At 33.1% G+C, this 17,214-nt stretch overlaps 1 protein-coding gene across 15 annotated transcripts in view; it reads left to right on the forward strand.

Annotated features, from left to right (window-relative positions):
* The window catches only part of dlg1 (MAGUK family member discs large 1), an 889,881-nt gene that overhangs the window by 691,402 nt on the left and 181,265 nt on the right, over nucleotides 1-17,214 (forward strand). For all 15 annotated transcript variants that reach the window (XM_074177005.1, XM_074177004.1, XM_074177008.1 and 12 more), the window contains one exon: nucleotides 13,319-13,354. In XM_074177005.1, coding sequence (XP_074033106.1) covers nucleotides 13,319-13,354 — 36 coding nt within the window. The remainder of the gene's footprint in view (nucleotides 1-13,318; nucleotides 13,355-17,214) is intronic.

Consider the following 17,214-nt stretch of genomic DNA (forward strand, 5'->3'; position numbering starts at 1 on the left):
TTCAACTCCAGCGTATGCATCTCTCATTCACTAGTGACTCTGCGAGTCAGCTATTAATGCTCATTAACAAAGATAAGAAAGAGTATACTCTCTAGGAGACATGGGCACGTTTGCAAGAATATTGCAGGGCGGAATGTGAAACGTAATCGTGAGCAGAAAATGGGTCGTACGTTTACTGCACATTTAAGTTCAATTATGTGGAAAGACCAACTAGTTGGCGGTGTCTGCGAGAGCAATACTTTCGTTTAATGACTATCAGCTTGTGCATTAACTTGACATCAAGATATTTACAATGTTCTGGCTTTTGTTGAAGGTCGTGATTTTTGTCCAGTTCTGTATGAAAACCCATTGTAAAATTATTTAATATAAAATATATTCATTACTATTAATATATACCTAATTATCTCTAGAGATCGTTTGGTCAGGCTTTACAATTATTCTGTATCTATAAACTGATTATCTGGTTGATTACTCTTCAATATTTTCATGGTTACATCATTTCTTCTATATGGTATCACTTTGCTATTTATTTTATTTGAGAATACAACCCCTCGCTCCATGAAAACAATATACTAACTGTGGTATCTTGATGGAAAAGAAATAATTTTACCCAATATATGATACAGAGATGAACACCTAATTAATTATCTTTCCTCTCTCGAACCTGAAAATGATTATCTATGGTTGTAAACGTGTCGATGAATTGTATGTGTTAGTTTTATTGAAAAATTTTATAAAAACATATCTTCTCAGGGACCCTTTTTGTATATGATCACTGAGGATATTTCAAGACTTTTGGAGATCATTAAATGAAAGATCTTCAAAATATATAAAGTGCAGCTACTCATTCTGAACGTGTAGTCAATTTCAAATTGCTTCATTTCTCCTATAAAACTTTTCCATCTGTTACTTTTATTCTTCTTGTATATCAGATGTAATTCACATTAAATTAAAATATATGAGCCGTTTACGCGATTTCCCAGTAGACACTGCGTGAAAAACGTGGCAGGCGTACTAAAAACTCGATAGCCATAAATTTTCAACCAACCCTTGCTCTCGTATGCATAGCAGGTTGCGAGCAGTTAAATTCTCGAAAAACTCGCGAAGTCTTTTTCATATTTCGCAACGAAATGATACCCACAATAGGGACACGGTTTGGGTGAAAATTCGTTGAAAATAATATTTTGTAAATGTCTAATTTTCATAGAATGAAGTGTTATAATTTAGTGCTATGAAATATTATAGTGAACTTCAATACGTGGAATGGTTACTAATATTTTTCACCTTCGACCCAGCACGTAATATAATATGTGCGGGGTCGAAATTTGGAAAACTTCTGGTTTGGGACTTCACCTGCGTGAATACAGTTGCAGCTTCACACCTTGCCGCTACGTCTAATTCCACTGGTGCAGCTACTATGATTGCATCAGAAAAATCAAAATTTTGGAAATATTCCACTTTGCTAAGATACTACTGTTTCTTTCTTGTTGCAATCGAAACCTTTGGTGTATCTCATGCTTCTGAATGGTTGAAAGAAATTGGCAGAAGAATGATGAATTCTACCAATGACAAACAAGCCTATTCATTTTTAATTCAAATAATCAGTATCACCATTGGGTACTCTTTCGTCTACTCAAAAATTAGATGAAATATTTCTGAACCCGCAAATCAAATCAAAATGTCCTATGAACAACACAAAATGGAGTAAGCAGATTGATCATTTCCCAATTGAAGATGCAGAGGAAAATAAACAAGTTCTGGAATTATCTTTCTCTCACTAATTCGAAAAAACCACCATGAATATATCTAATTCAGAGGAGAATCAGCGCATTCGTGATTACGGTGGGGAACGTATCACCAACAGCTACAACCAATCCAATTCATCCAATGTTTATCAAATACGAGACAGTTACTGGAATATTTGAAAAAGGATGAGTACATGAAAAATATCAATACTAATATTTTTAGTACGGGGGGTGCTTTAATCAAAACTTTCGCAGAAGTTATCAAGGAATTGTGGTCAGAAGATTCATCTGATAGAGCAGTGAACACAGTCTCTTTAAAAAGTCAGATTCAGAGTTTTGTCCCTCGATTCATGGATCATGCGCATCAAGACGCCCAGGAGTTCATTCGTTAACTTTTAGAAGGTTTACATGATGACCTTAATAGAATTATTGAGAAACCTAAACCGACCTTAATGGATATTAACGAAAAATTTAGCGAAAGCGGAAAAGCACATAGTCTGGTTTATTTGAGTACATATAACTCTAAGATTGTAAACAATTTCGTTGGTGAATTAAAATCCACGATGAAGTGCACACACTGTGGATACTCATCTGTAACCTTCGATCCTTTCTGGGATTTGTTACTACCCATGCCGCAAAGAATTTGCCAATTGAGTTTATCACAATGCTTGGATTTTTTCACAGGAGAGGAAACTTTAGATGGACATGAAAAGTCGACGTGTTCGAGCTGCAAGGAAAGAAGAAAATGCACAAAGTCTCTATCGATCTATAAGTTTCCCCGTATTTTAGTCTCTACAGAAAGATTTAGAGGCAAGTTAGATGTTGCCATCGAATTTCCTCTAGATAGATTAGATATGAAAAGATATGCAGCAGACAATGTGACTCCTTGTCACATTGTATGCACACTTGTGCATGTATGCACTTTCGAATCACAGTGGATCTACATACAGCGGACATTATACAGCATTCTGCAGACATCCCTATACTGGCACGTGGCACAAATACAATGATTCGCACGTGTCACCAATTTCACCAAAATCGCTTGTGATTGGAAATGTATACATCCTGAACTGTTGATTTCAATGTTTCAAATTTTCATCTCGTGTTAATAGTACAATTTTTTGATTTTTTGGTTGTTGCTTGTATTTTATTCCATTGTGATTTCAGTTTGTTTTGCTAATATAGGTGAAGATTGCAGAGAAATTCTTGATAGCTTAAAGATTAATGTCTGATACCAATTTTAATAATTTACTCAAATATTTTCGAATTCCTATTCGAAAATAAAATCCAAAGGCGACAAATAAAACGTTTCGGAACACTTTGGGGAAAAAGTCATTTCGAAATAACTACTTCCATATGGACTTGGGTAGGCTCTTTCCTGTACTGACGAGAGGTAATACCTCGAGACCGCAGGTGATCTACTTGAATAATTTCAGCATGGTCCTGCTGCTGGATGAATGAGAAACATCTGCGAGACTAGCCTCTGTGAGGAATCTTGCAGAAATGTATGTTGGATGTAATTCAATATCCAGCGTGGAATTAGCCGGGGAAGTAGTTGTTTTTCGACAGACGTTCACCACACCCCACTGTGGGAGAGATTGATGTTTCGAAATATATTCCGAAATATTTATTTCCTTAAAATTATTTTACTGACATATCGTTTTATAATTCATAGTTTCTAATGAAAAACTAACGAAAAATAAAAACATGGACACGGAAAAGTGAAAAAATGTATCTTTCTCAAAAGTTTGTCACTGAATAATAAATTAAATTGAATAGAAAGTCAACTAGCTTATGTCACATACTTTGTTTCTCGGAAAAGTGGTTACAATAATTCTGGGTCATAGTGCGGTATTTGTTCAGAGTTCAATCTGTGATCAAGTCATATCTCCGAAAAATTCTTAATTTCTATCCACTGAATTTTCAAACTATCTGAAACTGGATGAAATAACAGAAATGGTCAATATTTTTGAATGCTATTTCCAGGTTATTTCTCATTATGAATTTTAACGGTATTATATTCTGATTCAGGATATTCATCACAAATGATCTTTTTTTAAAAATATATTTGTTATAATTCATAGAAAAAGCATAGTATTCTATACTTGAGAAAATGTCCATTTCTCGCTCGAATGAGCAATATGCGGTCACGATTATGCTGATTCAGTCTACACTATCTAATATGCCATATGGGAAAATGAAAAATGTAAACTAAATTTTCATCTGTCCCAGGCCTTTTCTCGGCACCGACTCTTATGCAAACCAATTTCAGCAATACCGGGGACATCGTTATGAAAGTTTCGGAAAAAGAAATCTTTTTCGTCAACAGTAAATCCATATGGGAGCTCGTGATAAATGAAAAGTCGGAGTCAAGCCGCCTGAATAATGTATTTTCTTTCGAACAAATTTTCATTCGGTTGTTTCGTAGAGTTTTTTCTGTGGCATCGACGTGATGTGCGTTTGCTTCTTCAGTAAGTCGATTCGATAGGGCGAGAGAACAGAGAGGGGCGGTGCTGATTGATTTGTTTGACAGTTTAAGCTGTTTTTGCAAGCGGGGAGAGAATTATTTATATTGTTTAAACAATATGTATGATATTTATTCAAAAATTCATTAAAAAATATTTGTATAAGTACAATCATTAATATAACAACAGTACATATTAGATGTTTTTTGAAAGTGGTTGACAATGTTTCATGGTGAATTTTACTAGTTCGGACTTCCATTGTCTAAAGTGATGCTAATATGATTGGAAATCTATGGAAGAACAAGTAAAATTAGAATAGCTGACAAATTTATTATATATATAAACAATAAAACATGAAATGAAAATACAATAAAATGAATAAAATAAAATAAATCACCTTCACAATGGAGAAGGAAGTCCAATATGAATTTCCATTCTTAGACGTATTGGTGGAGATGAACGACACTAGCATCTGTAAAACCCATTCACATGGGACAGTATCTGAATCACGAATCCAGCCATCAATCCATCAAAAAAAATCATCAATGCTCTAGAGCTAGAGCAACGGTCGGCAACAGGCGGACAGCGGTCTGTTTGCGGACCGCGAGAGGTCGAACCTCGGACCGCCAAATATTGTAGTGTGTTATACACCAAGTATAAATTAATACGTAGATAAGGTATACTATACCTTTATCAATTAAAGTAATATTTTTAAGCCACATAAAATTCAACTTAGTATGTACTTATTTTATTTCGAATTACCTAGTCAATATGTTTTACAAGTACCTACAACTGAAATGGTTGATAATTGGTACAAGTAAAATTGACCCACAACTACAAAGTATTGTCGGTGGAAAATCACAATTACATAAATCTCATTAGTGTTTTTGTTTTACTGTGATTCATTTCAATTATTTGTTAGTTAATAATATGCTTAAACTTAGATACTTAAGTAAAGTTTTCTTTGTCATCATTTCTGTCGTTAAGTTTTACCTTGCAAGTAAATAAAACCGAGTAATTATCATTCTGTGTTTTCTTCTTCAACTTATCACAGCCAAATATTGTAGTGTGTTATATACCAAGTATAAATTAATACGTAGATGAGGTATACTATACCTTTATCAATTAAAGTAATATTTTTAAGCCACATAAAATTCAACTTAGTATTTATTTTATTTCAAGTTGCCTAGTCAATATGTTTTACAAGTACCTACAACTGAAATGGTTTTATTAGTTTCTCATCTACCCTGTGACTGTGTGTGTGTGTGTTGAAACAAGCGCTAGCGACTATCGAAATCGGGGGTGCGGGCGTGTCAGCGGAGAAACCAGACTCATTCATTTGTTTTGTAATTTTTCGCGTTTTCATATTATTTTCGTACCTGTGCTAATATGGATCCTAAAAAGCGTAAAGTGGACAGTGAAAATAGAAGGTTTCTAGCAGAAGGGTCTGAACAATATTATTTTACGCTGCCTGATAGGCCTCAAGGTTCCAGTGACCCTTATATGCAATAAAAATTTCGCTATTGTTAAGAGTGGTAATTTGAAGAAACACTACGAAACCACTCATTAGTAATTTCACAAAAACTTTCCTCTTGACAGTGAGGCTCGTAAAGAAAAACTTTATGCATATCTCAGTACTCACAAAAAAGCACGAAATTACTAGTTCGTTGCATGAGCGAGCAAGAAAAATCCACAGAAGCAGCGTTACGTGTGTACTAGACGCTTAATAAACACCAAAAACGATTTTCAGATTCTGAGATGGTGAAGAATGTATGTTGGAAGTAGTCACGATACTTTTTGGAGAAAAAAAGATGCCGCTGCATTCCAAAGTATTCCATTATCAGCGAGAAGTAATACACGAAAAACTGAAATTTTAGCTGCTGATATCAAAAACACTCTTCTTGAACTCTTGCAAAAGACACCTTGGCTACGCCATAGCACTGGACGAATCATGTGACACTCTTCATGATGAACAAATGTCTATTTTCGCAAGATTTCTTGATATTGAGTGTCAGATTTTTAGAGAAGAGTTGCTAGCATTATTGCCGTTGAAAGGTAACACTCGAGGAGAAAATTTATTCAATGTCATTGATGAGTTTATTACTAAATCTAACATTAGTTATGATAAAATGGTGTCGCTTTCAACTGGCGGGGTCTCAGCAATGATTGGTGTAGTAAAGACAATCAGAGATACAAACTCGGGTATAATAACGTATAAGTGCACAATTCACCAGGCAGCCCTTTGTGGAAAGCTTAGTGCTACATTGAAAGAAGTGATGGACAGCTTGGTCAAGTTGATCAATTTTATGAGGTCTCATTCCACAGAGAGAAATACTGGTTCAAGAGGAAGTTCAAAGCAGCTGCATATATGTTGTCCAACGAAGCATTCAGCCAAGCTAGTGTAGAGATTCGCAACATATGGAAAACGGTCAACTCCCGTTGGTGAAGCGGGGAGAGGTATGAGACGATAGGTGAAAGCGCTCGAATGACCTATAAATAGTCATCAAATGGAGAAATGGTCCAGTTACCATCCGAAGACTATTGTGGATACCAACAATTGAAACATCGTGAAGTAACTTTGTTTGAAATCTTTTCATTTTTTATATGTTCAAATATTTTTTAATATTTTCATATATTTTTACTTTTTTTTCTGTCATTTTTATTTTTCTTTCTTTTTGATTTACCCTGTGGTCATTTTCATCTTTTATCTGGATTATTTCATTTTATTCATTTTATTGTATTCATTAATTTCACGTTTTATTGTTTGATATAATTGATACTTTAGCTATTTATTCTAATTTTATTTGTTCTTTCATTGATTTCGAATCATATTAGAATCATATTGTACAATGGAAGTCTAAATTAGTAAAATATATGTTAGATATACACGTAATAAATATGGCACTAATGTTAAAGTTGTTTTTGATGGATGGATGATAGATGATTGAAGTAAAGCATCTAAGAGAAATAGAAATATAAGGTATACACCAAATGATTATTCATCTGAAGATTAAATGCCTCCAAATACATCTAAAGAAACATTTTTAGGAGTTACCATTCAGTTTTATTAAAAATCATTAGAAGGGAAATAATGTTTGATAGAGACTGAACTGGTCATATTGTAGAAAGCAGTTTAAAGTCGTCACACGTTCCCAATCAACTTTAAGATTAATTGTAAAGTACAAGCTACATTTTTGGTAAATAGATAGCTTCGGCTAGTCACATTTCTTCAATAATGAGATTGTTTTATTATTAAGACTTCTGTGAATGTCCTTTAGTTGTTAGTTATATGAATTTTAATTTTGTTATTTATTTCATAAGACTGAAAAGTTACTGTTTAGTTTCATTATATAAGAATTACTTCATTTTCTCTAAAATATTAAGGGTTCACTACGAAAAACTTCATAGAATGTTATCTTCAACAGCATTCACACCATTTGTATCAATCAGGTCTGTTGGCATAACAAATTTGTTAGTTGAATACTTGAATAAAAAAATATAAATACGCAAGGGTATCAATTCCTAGCATATACCAAAAGAAGTTAGAAAAATGAAAATCTTGCTCGGAAAAAGAACATTAAAATAATAAGTCTCCAAAATTGTATTTACTATTGTTCAACGAAACCCAGGAAACTATTGCAGAGCGAAACACATGTATCGGTTTATGTAAAACCATCTATAGTGTAAAAATGAATTGTAAAGTTGCTTTATTTGTATTAAAGTTGTAATAATGTATGGCAAAAATAAAAATAGTTTTATTAGTTAAAAATCTGGTAGAAAATAATATTGATTGGAGTCAAGCAAAAAGTGATATGAATCATTGAAGTGAATCATTTAATTGTAAAATCACCTTCAGATAGTAACTTCCTTAATGTAGTTATTGTAGCAGAGGACATTGATGTCTCAATGTTATTGATGGCCTCAGTATTCATACATTCTCTAGGTGTGATACTATATCCGTCTCTTAATAATAAAAGGAAATATTATTTCATTGGAATTGAAAATAAACATATCAGACGTTAATGTAGCAGTTGAAACTTACTGTACAAAACTGCAAAAAACTTGAGTGAGCAAACTTCTTATAGCATCAGCTTCAAAGAACAAGAGCGTGAAGTTTTATAAAGAAATATTGAATTAATAATTTAAGCTTGAATGATAAACAAGCAGGTAGATACTCGACAGGAATAAAAGTGAATTATTGAAAGAACATAGACTTTCGAAATCTCAGCAACGAGTCATAGTCTGGTTCACATGTACTCGATTTAGCTCTTTTTGGTGACATTTTTCAGCCCTGTCTAAAAATTACGACCAAGGTGTCATTCGTGTCGCCGATAAAAATTACAAAAGTTATTACACAATTGAGTGAAAAAAATGGGGCTTTATAGTCTATTTCAAAAGAGTGTAGAGTAATAAAATCTCATTAAGTATTCAAAAGCGCTACAGGGTGATCCGTCAATAAATTCTGTCACTTCCCTAGTCCGCATTGCAAAATTATGTCGTTTCATAAAGAGCAGGTAGGTATCTCCCTGTTTTAAGGGATTTGTCCATTGTTATCGACGGATAAATACTGAGCCAGAGGCGCGCTAGTGGGATAATTGCCAAAAGAATATGCATTCATAAAAATTATATTAAAGGAAATAAAAATTTAATACAGCAGAACAGTGTTATTAAAAAAATATAAAATGTAACAATAAAATATATACGAACCGAAATCGGGAAATACTCACAAACACACACGAACGAACTTTACGTATTGAAACACTTGTGGGGACTTTAAATCAATTTATTCACAAAAACGACAAGAACTTTACTGGATACGTTATTACAATTTGACACTTGAACAATACTAAAACTGTGAACTTCCCTTAACGTTTAACAACACTCTATTTATACCCTAATTGAATGTTCTAGAGATTACTAGGTACAATTTTCGAGAACCTTCCGAGAAAATAATTATTCAGACTACCCTTAATTCTAAACCCTAACCTAAGCAAAAGTGTCACTGTCACTGATACACTGGTCTATGTCCAGATTGCTTATCCCGCTACAGTATATTTACAATTCAATTAAATTATTCTACATCAGTATAGTCTTCATCCGAAGAACTGTCATCATCCCCTGGTGTTATAATTATAGGGTCAACCACCTGATCGACCAAGTTGTCCAGTTCCCACATTTTATCTTCCTCTTTTAAAACATGCTGGATTGCTTTTTGCCAGTTTTCTGATGTGATTTCCATAATGGCTTGATCAAACAATACCTTGACATCTTTCATTTTAAATGTGGTATTGTGCCTTGCAACATATCCTTTAACTTGTGCCCATATAAGTTCTATAGGATTTAATTCGCAATGATATGGCGGTAGGCGCAGCACAGTTACTTTATACTTTTCTGCTACATCTTCTACGGCATATTTCATGAAGCGAGATTTATGTTGTTTTACTATGGCTAGTAGTTCCTTCTTTACTGAATTCGTCTCAAACTGAATACCTTTATTTGACAGCCAGTTAATAATTTCTTGCTTTCTCCAAGCTGAAGTTGGTACCTTCTCTAAGCGCCTTGAATGGTAGCTTGCATTATCCATAACCACGACCGAATCAGCTGAAAGAAATTTTAACATTTCCCCGAAGTAGTCTTCGAAGACATCCGAATTCATGTCCTCATGATAATCTCCCGTCCGGCACGACTCAAAGCTTAACAAACCTTCTTTTAAAAATCCGTCTTCGCTTCCAATGTGAGCAATTATAAGCCTCTTCCCTTTTCCCGAAGGCACTTTAATACCCGTCGAAAGGCCTTCTATGAAAGCTTGGCGAGAACTTGTTATATTTTTATCTTGCCACATTTTTTTGACTATATAACCTTCGTTTATCCACGTCTCATCAAGATAAAAAAATTTCTTTTGCTCTCTGCGATACTGCTTTATAGTTGTCAAATATTTTCGTCTCCAGCAAACAATTTCATCACTTTCCAGTAATAGTGCCTTTCGATTGTGCTTTTCCCAGGCAAAATTCATACTTTTTAAAGTTTTCCATAAAAGTTTTCTGGATATCAAAGGAATATCGTTATCTTGGCTTATCTCGATAAATATTTTTTCAAGAGTGGTTATTTCCTTTTTAAAATAAAACGAATGAACTTTTCTTCGAATGTCACATTTGGTGTCTTCATCTAAGATTTTTATTGGTCTTCCTGATTTTCTCTTGCATGGACTTACCTGGCCTGATATCTTTCTTTCTCGCAATAATTTAAAAATCGTGGACTGTCCAATTCCAGTCATTCGGGCACATCGCTCAACACTTTCTTGCACAGACAAACTAGGGTGATCGTGTTTTATGCAATCATATACATTTAAAATTATAACTTTTTCGCAAACAGATAGCGGAGAATTTTTTACACTTCTTTTCTTTGGAGTAAATGTCCCCATTTTATAACTTTTTCACTATTTCTATATCACAATATCACTGTACGTTTAATTGGTGTAGTAACAATTACTATTATAACTCGAATGTTTAAGACACCATTACAATATATTTAAACCCTTTTTCTTAATTACCTGGGTTTAATAGGTATTGCATGATTGGTGGGCAGGGTCAAAAAGGGATTATTATAATGACATGGCACCTCGGAACTAAGTGTTAACCCTTTTTTGAGAAATCATGCCCAAGTATATGAACCCAAATTGCATATTAAATAAGTTTACAAGAACCACTAAAATTAATCTTAATCTTTTTTTAAGAAATTTTACTTACCTAAATACATGTAGGTACTTAGTTTTAGACCAAATTACTTCCCAAAAATGGCCTTTTATTATTATCTATGTCTGTAATTTTTAATTTACTTTAATTATTAAGTTTAATAATCCTAAGATTTGCCTACGCCCATGGACGACAACGAAATTCAGGCAAATTTTATGACACTTCATGATTTATTACTCTACACTCTTTTGAAATAGACTATAGTTTTTTCTTAATAATTCGGAAAATTTTCAAAATTTTGGAAATTTGAAAAAAGATTTTGAAAGATCAATGAATTTGCGTAAAAAAAGTCCCGACTCCCGAAACTGTATCTCGATTATTTATAATTTTTACAGAGCCCTGAAAATAGGGCCAAAAGCGGGTAGTCTGGCTTCCGCGCGCCTTTCGTCACTCTAACATAAAAACAAAAAATCTTATTTAAAAATATTAAATGTAAATATAAAGGAATGAAAAAATTCAGTTTGTTAACTCGAAAATTGGAAAATAATGCTCTAATACCTCCTGGAATATAAGGATCGCAAAAACATTGAACAATTGAAACAATGTAAATAAAGCAACCTGCAGCTTTTTCTAAAGAATTTTTTTTCATGACATGCATAATATATTGAACTAAATCGTATATGTTTATGTTGTTCCGTCGATAAAATTTTTGAATTATGAATAAATGCAGTATGTAGTGGTCAGAAAGTCGCAAAAATGTCAACCAACTAATTTTTTGTTAAAAGATAAGTTGATCAGATAAGATTAGTTGTACCGTAAACCAAAATACAAACTCGGACACCAGTAAATTGATTGAAAAGGATATAGGATAATATGTTAATTTCAACTGTAATATTATTTCACTCCATTTTTTATAACAGTCCTGATTTCATTAAGATATAATGGGAATGCAAAGAGCATTGCCATATTTTTTACAGACCGGGTGACATTAAAAGAAATTAGTCATAAATTTGTATTCGGTATAGTTCTCCAAAGTAGCACATTCATTGAAATTAGAAATCTTTTGAGATGTGAAATAAAATGATGCGTTCAAATGGATATAATGAGCGAGATAGACGATAAACTAACATTCCATTCGAAAAAAAGGCAATTTTAATCCTATCAATTGCCTATTTCTGATATATTATCGATGTTCATTCTCAGGCACTTTTAATAGTCTTGAAGTTTCGCCAACATAACTTTTACCACAAGAAAAAGGTATCTTGTTAATGCAATTTTTTTCTTGGATTGTTGGGTTTTGTATATGTGAGTGTACGTCAGTTGTGAAAGGTGGTTGTTGAGTTGGTAGCAGATTTCAGTGATATTGTTTTCAAAATTTTCAGCAGTGCTGTAACTGATGAATAGAACATTTTTTTTTGCGAAAAATACTTCGAATTTACACAGTAGCTTAATGAGGTGAACTAAAAAGTTTGCCCTTTCTACACCTGAATAAAGTGTCCCATTATAATTTTTATATTTTTTTATCCAAAAAGAGGTCGGTAGAAAATTTAATTTGCTCCACAAAAAAGTTATTTTCAATAAGGATCGGATAGGTGGAAAAGAGTTAAGATATGGCAGACATTGCACTGATAGGTTGTGCAATGAAAACACTTTTTCTATTGTCAAGAGACCTAGTGTACGCGCTTTAAAGATGGCGAATAATGTCACGAGGAGTCATTAGAGAGTTGCGGCAATTCCTCTTTTTGTTTTTGAAACATCTGTGTCTTTAGGATAGACATCTTGAAAGTGAATCATTTGATGAAAGTTTTGCTTGAATACTGTTTGGTTCATCTCAGTTTTATTGAAACGATTCAGTGTTATATCACTTTATGGTAGTTTCACTGTCCATGGTGGAAGTATAAAAGTTTTGCTCGAGTAGGGGGTATGGTTTTCATGAAATTTTTCATTACGATCAGTCGAATTCGATCGATGTGTATGCAAACTTGCATTGGGTCTTGTAAGCCACTGTACGTGCCGTTTGAGGATCAATGCGTTGATCACAATGCGTGTGTTTGGCTTCATTTACTTCACGGAATTTTCGGAAATAGCACATTCGAATTTTTATCGACTGTCTAATTTACATACGTGAGTAGGTAACTTTAAGAATTCATACTCTCTAGCGAAAATTTTGTTCAGGACTTTTCTTCAACAGACATGAAATATTAATTATGAATTGGTGTACTACGGGTAGTTATAGTTAGCATGAATATAAATACATTCTCTAATGAAAAATGTGACAAAATAACAAAACGTTTTGTTTCTTTGAAATTTTTTCGAGCTGCAATCATTTTTTGAAACAAAATTATTTTCTGAGAAACTACTTCTTCAAAACTTGTTTCTTCTGAACTGATGCTATATCAGTTTTTTTTTGTTTCAGGCTCATTCCCCTCTTCTTGGATCTGGAGATAAGCCGGTAAGATATTATTCAATTGAAGAGAAGGGAGTCTCGCCTCTATCTGTAGATGTAGTCCTTTCATTTAAATAATTTAAAATGTAACATTACCTACAAACATTAGTTCAATTAAAATTATTCCATATTCCAAACCAAAACAATTCTAAAAAATTGATAATCCCAGCCAAGCATTAAAATATAGTTCTCATATTAATTAATTTCTATTGTACTGACACTTATTTAATGGCATAAATACGAGCGAAGCCGCGGGTAAAAGCTAGTATAAAATACTTTCATGAAATTGGATACCTATCAACTCATTAACGTGAGTTGAAATTCTTTATACAGCGTGACTCACGGTCGATGGTAGGTTAGACGTTTCTGGAAAACGCAAAGCATGATTTTTCTGATAATTTCACCTCTCACATTTCCTTACCTGTTCTATCGATCTAAAATATTTTCAGCATTGCGGCGTTGCCACTTCCATCAAAAAGCCCTAGCAACTTTATTTTTTTTCAATGGAACACTCCGTATATTAATACATTTTTGGAACTTTTTTGTTAATAATGTTCTAAATATGGTCCAAAACATAGCCTTAATTGAAATTAAGTACATCAGTACTCTCAATTCATGAAAAGTTGATATTTTGATGATAGTTTGGACAAACTCGAAATATTCAAATAACACCATGAAATCGACTCCATATCACACAGGGCGTGCTAAAATTACTATTATTGTGTGCATAAAAGTAGTCAAAAATTAATTTTTTTAAATGAAACCCCCTGTATATTACTTGGTAAATTGAAAGATGGTGAAAAATGCTTCAAGATGATATATCATGTCCCTATACCTAAATCGTCAAGTTTTCTCAATAAAGTCGCTTCTTCTAGAAACATTTTTTTTTTAGAATTTGGATTTAGGTAGCAGTGGAATTATCAAGCTTATAGCAAGTTCGGTTACTTTTATAATTTACAAAGAGTTATGTACGGTGTTTCGAATCATTTTCCAAAATGAATGCAAATATCGATAATTCAAACGAAGTTCTTATGAACTTATTTATTATACACATAAACAAAGTGATCAACTCATTGTCAGAATGTGTAAAAAATTCAACCAAATGTATCCTGATTTAACACCAATGAACGAGAGGAAGTTTGTAAGGTTACAAAATAATTTCCTTAACTATGGCTCAAAGTTTCCAGGAAACAACTGTACCAAAAATCAGTCATTTTAGGTAAAACGTAAGATTTTGTGGCCTAAAAAATGTGAAAGTACAGACAATAACACAATAGGATGATTCAAAATAACAAAATTGTAAATAAAATATCACATTTTCACAATAAATGCTGAAAATGTTGTCCATTACATTCTTATGTTTCATATGTTATATTCAAGATGTTTTTTTGTACGCGACTTGTGGTTGCTTTTTCAATTTCCTGGGGATCCAGATATTCAATACTCCGCACTATTCGCCGTCGTAATTCTTTGGTAGGCACTTTCTTTTAAAACACCCCATAAAAAAGTCAAGTGACGTGAGATCGAGTGATCTCGGTGGCCAATCCCACGGCCCTAAACGCCTAAACAAACGATCGTCGAAGAGTTCGTCAAGTTTCCTGGAAACTTCCTGGGTGGAATGAGCTGGCGCTCCGTCCAGTTGAAACCACGAATTCCTATATTCCTCTAAAGGCAACTTTTCAAGAAAATCGGTTACAGTCGTCCTTAATATTTGGAGATATCTCTCTGCATTCCGTGTGTCTTCATAAATAAAAAAGCTAATTTTATTGTTCTTCAGAATCAAGAAAACATTCAGGTCAAATTTTTCTTGAAAACTCATTTCTTTTGTAACATGAAGATTATGATAAGCCCAAAAATGTTTATTCCTTCTATTGAAAATACCATCCCTCGTAAATTTTGATTCGTCGCTCCAAATAATTTTTGACAAAAATTCCCGTTCTTCCTGTGTATGAATCAAAAGGGATTCACAAAAATGCATTCTACGTTCGAAGTTTTCTGCTTTTAGAGCTTGAACTTTGGTAAATTTATACGGATGCATTCCGTGATTTTTCAAAATTCCTTGTACTGAAGCATGTGATATACCTAAATCTTTTTCTGCACTGCGAATGGAAGCTTATGGATATGCATAAAAATATGCCAAAACGTTAACAGTATTGTCCTCATTTGAAGTAACAGGTTTTGGTAATGTTGAAGGCGCTTTCAACATGGAGCCATAGTTAAGGAAATTATTTTGTAATCTTACAAACTTCCTCTCGTTCATTGGTGTTCATTCAGGATACATTTGGTTGAATTTTCTACAAGTTCTGGCAATGATTTGATCACACTGTCCGTGTATAATAAATAATTTCATAAGAACTTCGTTTGAATAATCAATATTTTGCATTCATTTTTGGCGATTTTTTGAAACACCGTCAATAACCATTTATCAATTACTTATAAAAGTCACCAAACTGTCACAAGCTTGATATTTCCACGGCTACCTAGAAATCAAATTCTTTAAAAATTATTTTTGTACAACTGTTATTGAAAATCTCTTTGATGGAAACACTTCAATCAGAACACGTACCAAAAAATCATTTAGAAAAGTTCACACATGGAGTTCGTGCTATTGGTAATATAAAATCCCTGTGAAGTTACTGACGATGACGAAGTAGTATTCAGTCCAACTGTAGAAAGTCATTCATGACAAACCAATAATCCTCCTTAAAATAACGTGAGTTGGCGTATGTAGTTGTAACATAAGCCTTGTAATCCAAAGATCGTTTGTTCAAATCCCATGGATCCTATAATTTTTTTTATTATCAGCAGTAACGTTATACAAAAAAAATGTATGATACATTTGTTAAAAGTGATTTTATTTTGCTCGTGAGTTTGCTCCACTTGCTGATGCTCGTTTTGCAATAATCCCTCCCCACTCACAAAATAAAATGCCACTTTCAACACTTGTAGGTAAAACGTGAATAACTAATTTTTCCACAAAAACGGCTTTATTAAGAAAACTTGACGATTTAGGTATAGGGACATGTATATCATCTTGAAGCATTTTTCACCATCTTTCAATTTATCGAGTAATATACAGGGGGTTTCATTTGAAAAAATGAACTTTCGACTACTTTTAAGCACAATGGAAATAATAGTAATTTCAGCACGCCCTGTATGATATGGAGTCGATTTCTTGGTGTTATTTGAATATTTCGAGTTTGTCCAAACTATCATCAGAATATCAACTTTTCATGAATTGAGAGTACTGATGTACTTAATGCTGAAAATATTTTAGATCGATAGAACAGGTAAGAAAATGTGAGAGGTGAAATTTTCAGAAAAATCATGCTTTGTGTTTTCCAGAAACGTCTAACCTACCATCGACCGTGAGTCACGCAGCAGATATAATTCATGTTAGTAAAATATTTCACCCAAAATGATATGTTACTAGTTTATTTCAGCTTTATAAGACCTACAACTCATATACAGTGTCACACATAAAGTTCGCGACATATTAATAGATATAATGAAAATTTGACTTCGCAGTTACTTTGTGCTTGAAAAATGAGTAAAAAAACAGCATCTTTCCTTTGTCATGTGCTACTCTAAATTTTGCGAATTTCGAAAAATTTCTCTTTATTTTTATTACACCCGTATTCCTTTCTTCGGTAGATTTGTATCCCATTAGCTGCAGATGAGTATGAAACAATTTGATACAGTTTACACCCAACAGTGTGGCTATTAGATGTAGTTATCGAACAAATAATAACGCTTCGTGAGGTAATTTCATAAGTCTCATATTCTTCATTTTCACCATTAGATGTGTGAATAACATTAAACCAAAATAATTATAACTAAATTCACAACAAAACATCATAACATTC

This window comes from Leptinotarsa decemlineata, unplaced genomic scaffold (genome assembly GCF_025532065.1).
Source record: "Leptinotarsa decemlineata unplaced genomic scaffold, Ldec_3_MD MMD2_tig00002159_RagTag_RagTag, whole genome shotgun sequence".
NCBI lineage: Eukaryota > Metazoa > Arthropoda > Insecta > Coleoptera > Chrysomelidae > Leptinotarsa > Leptinotarsa decemlineata.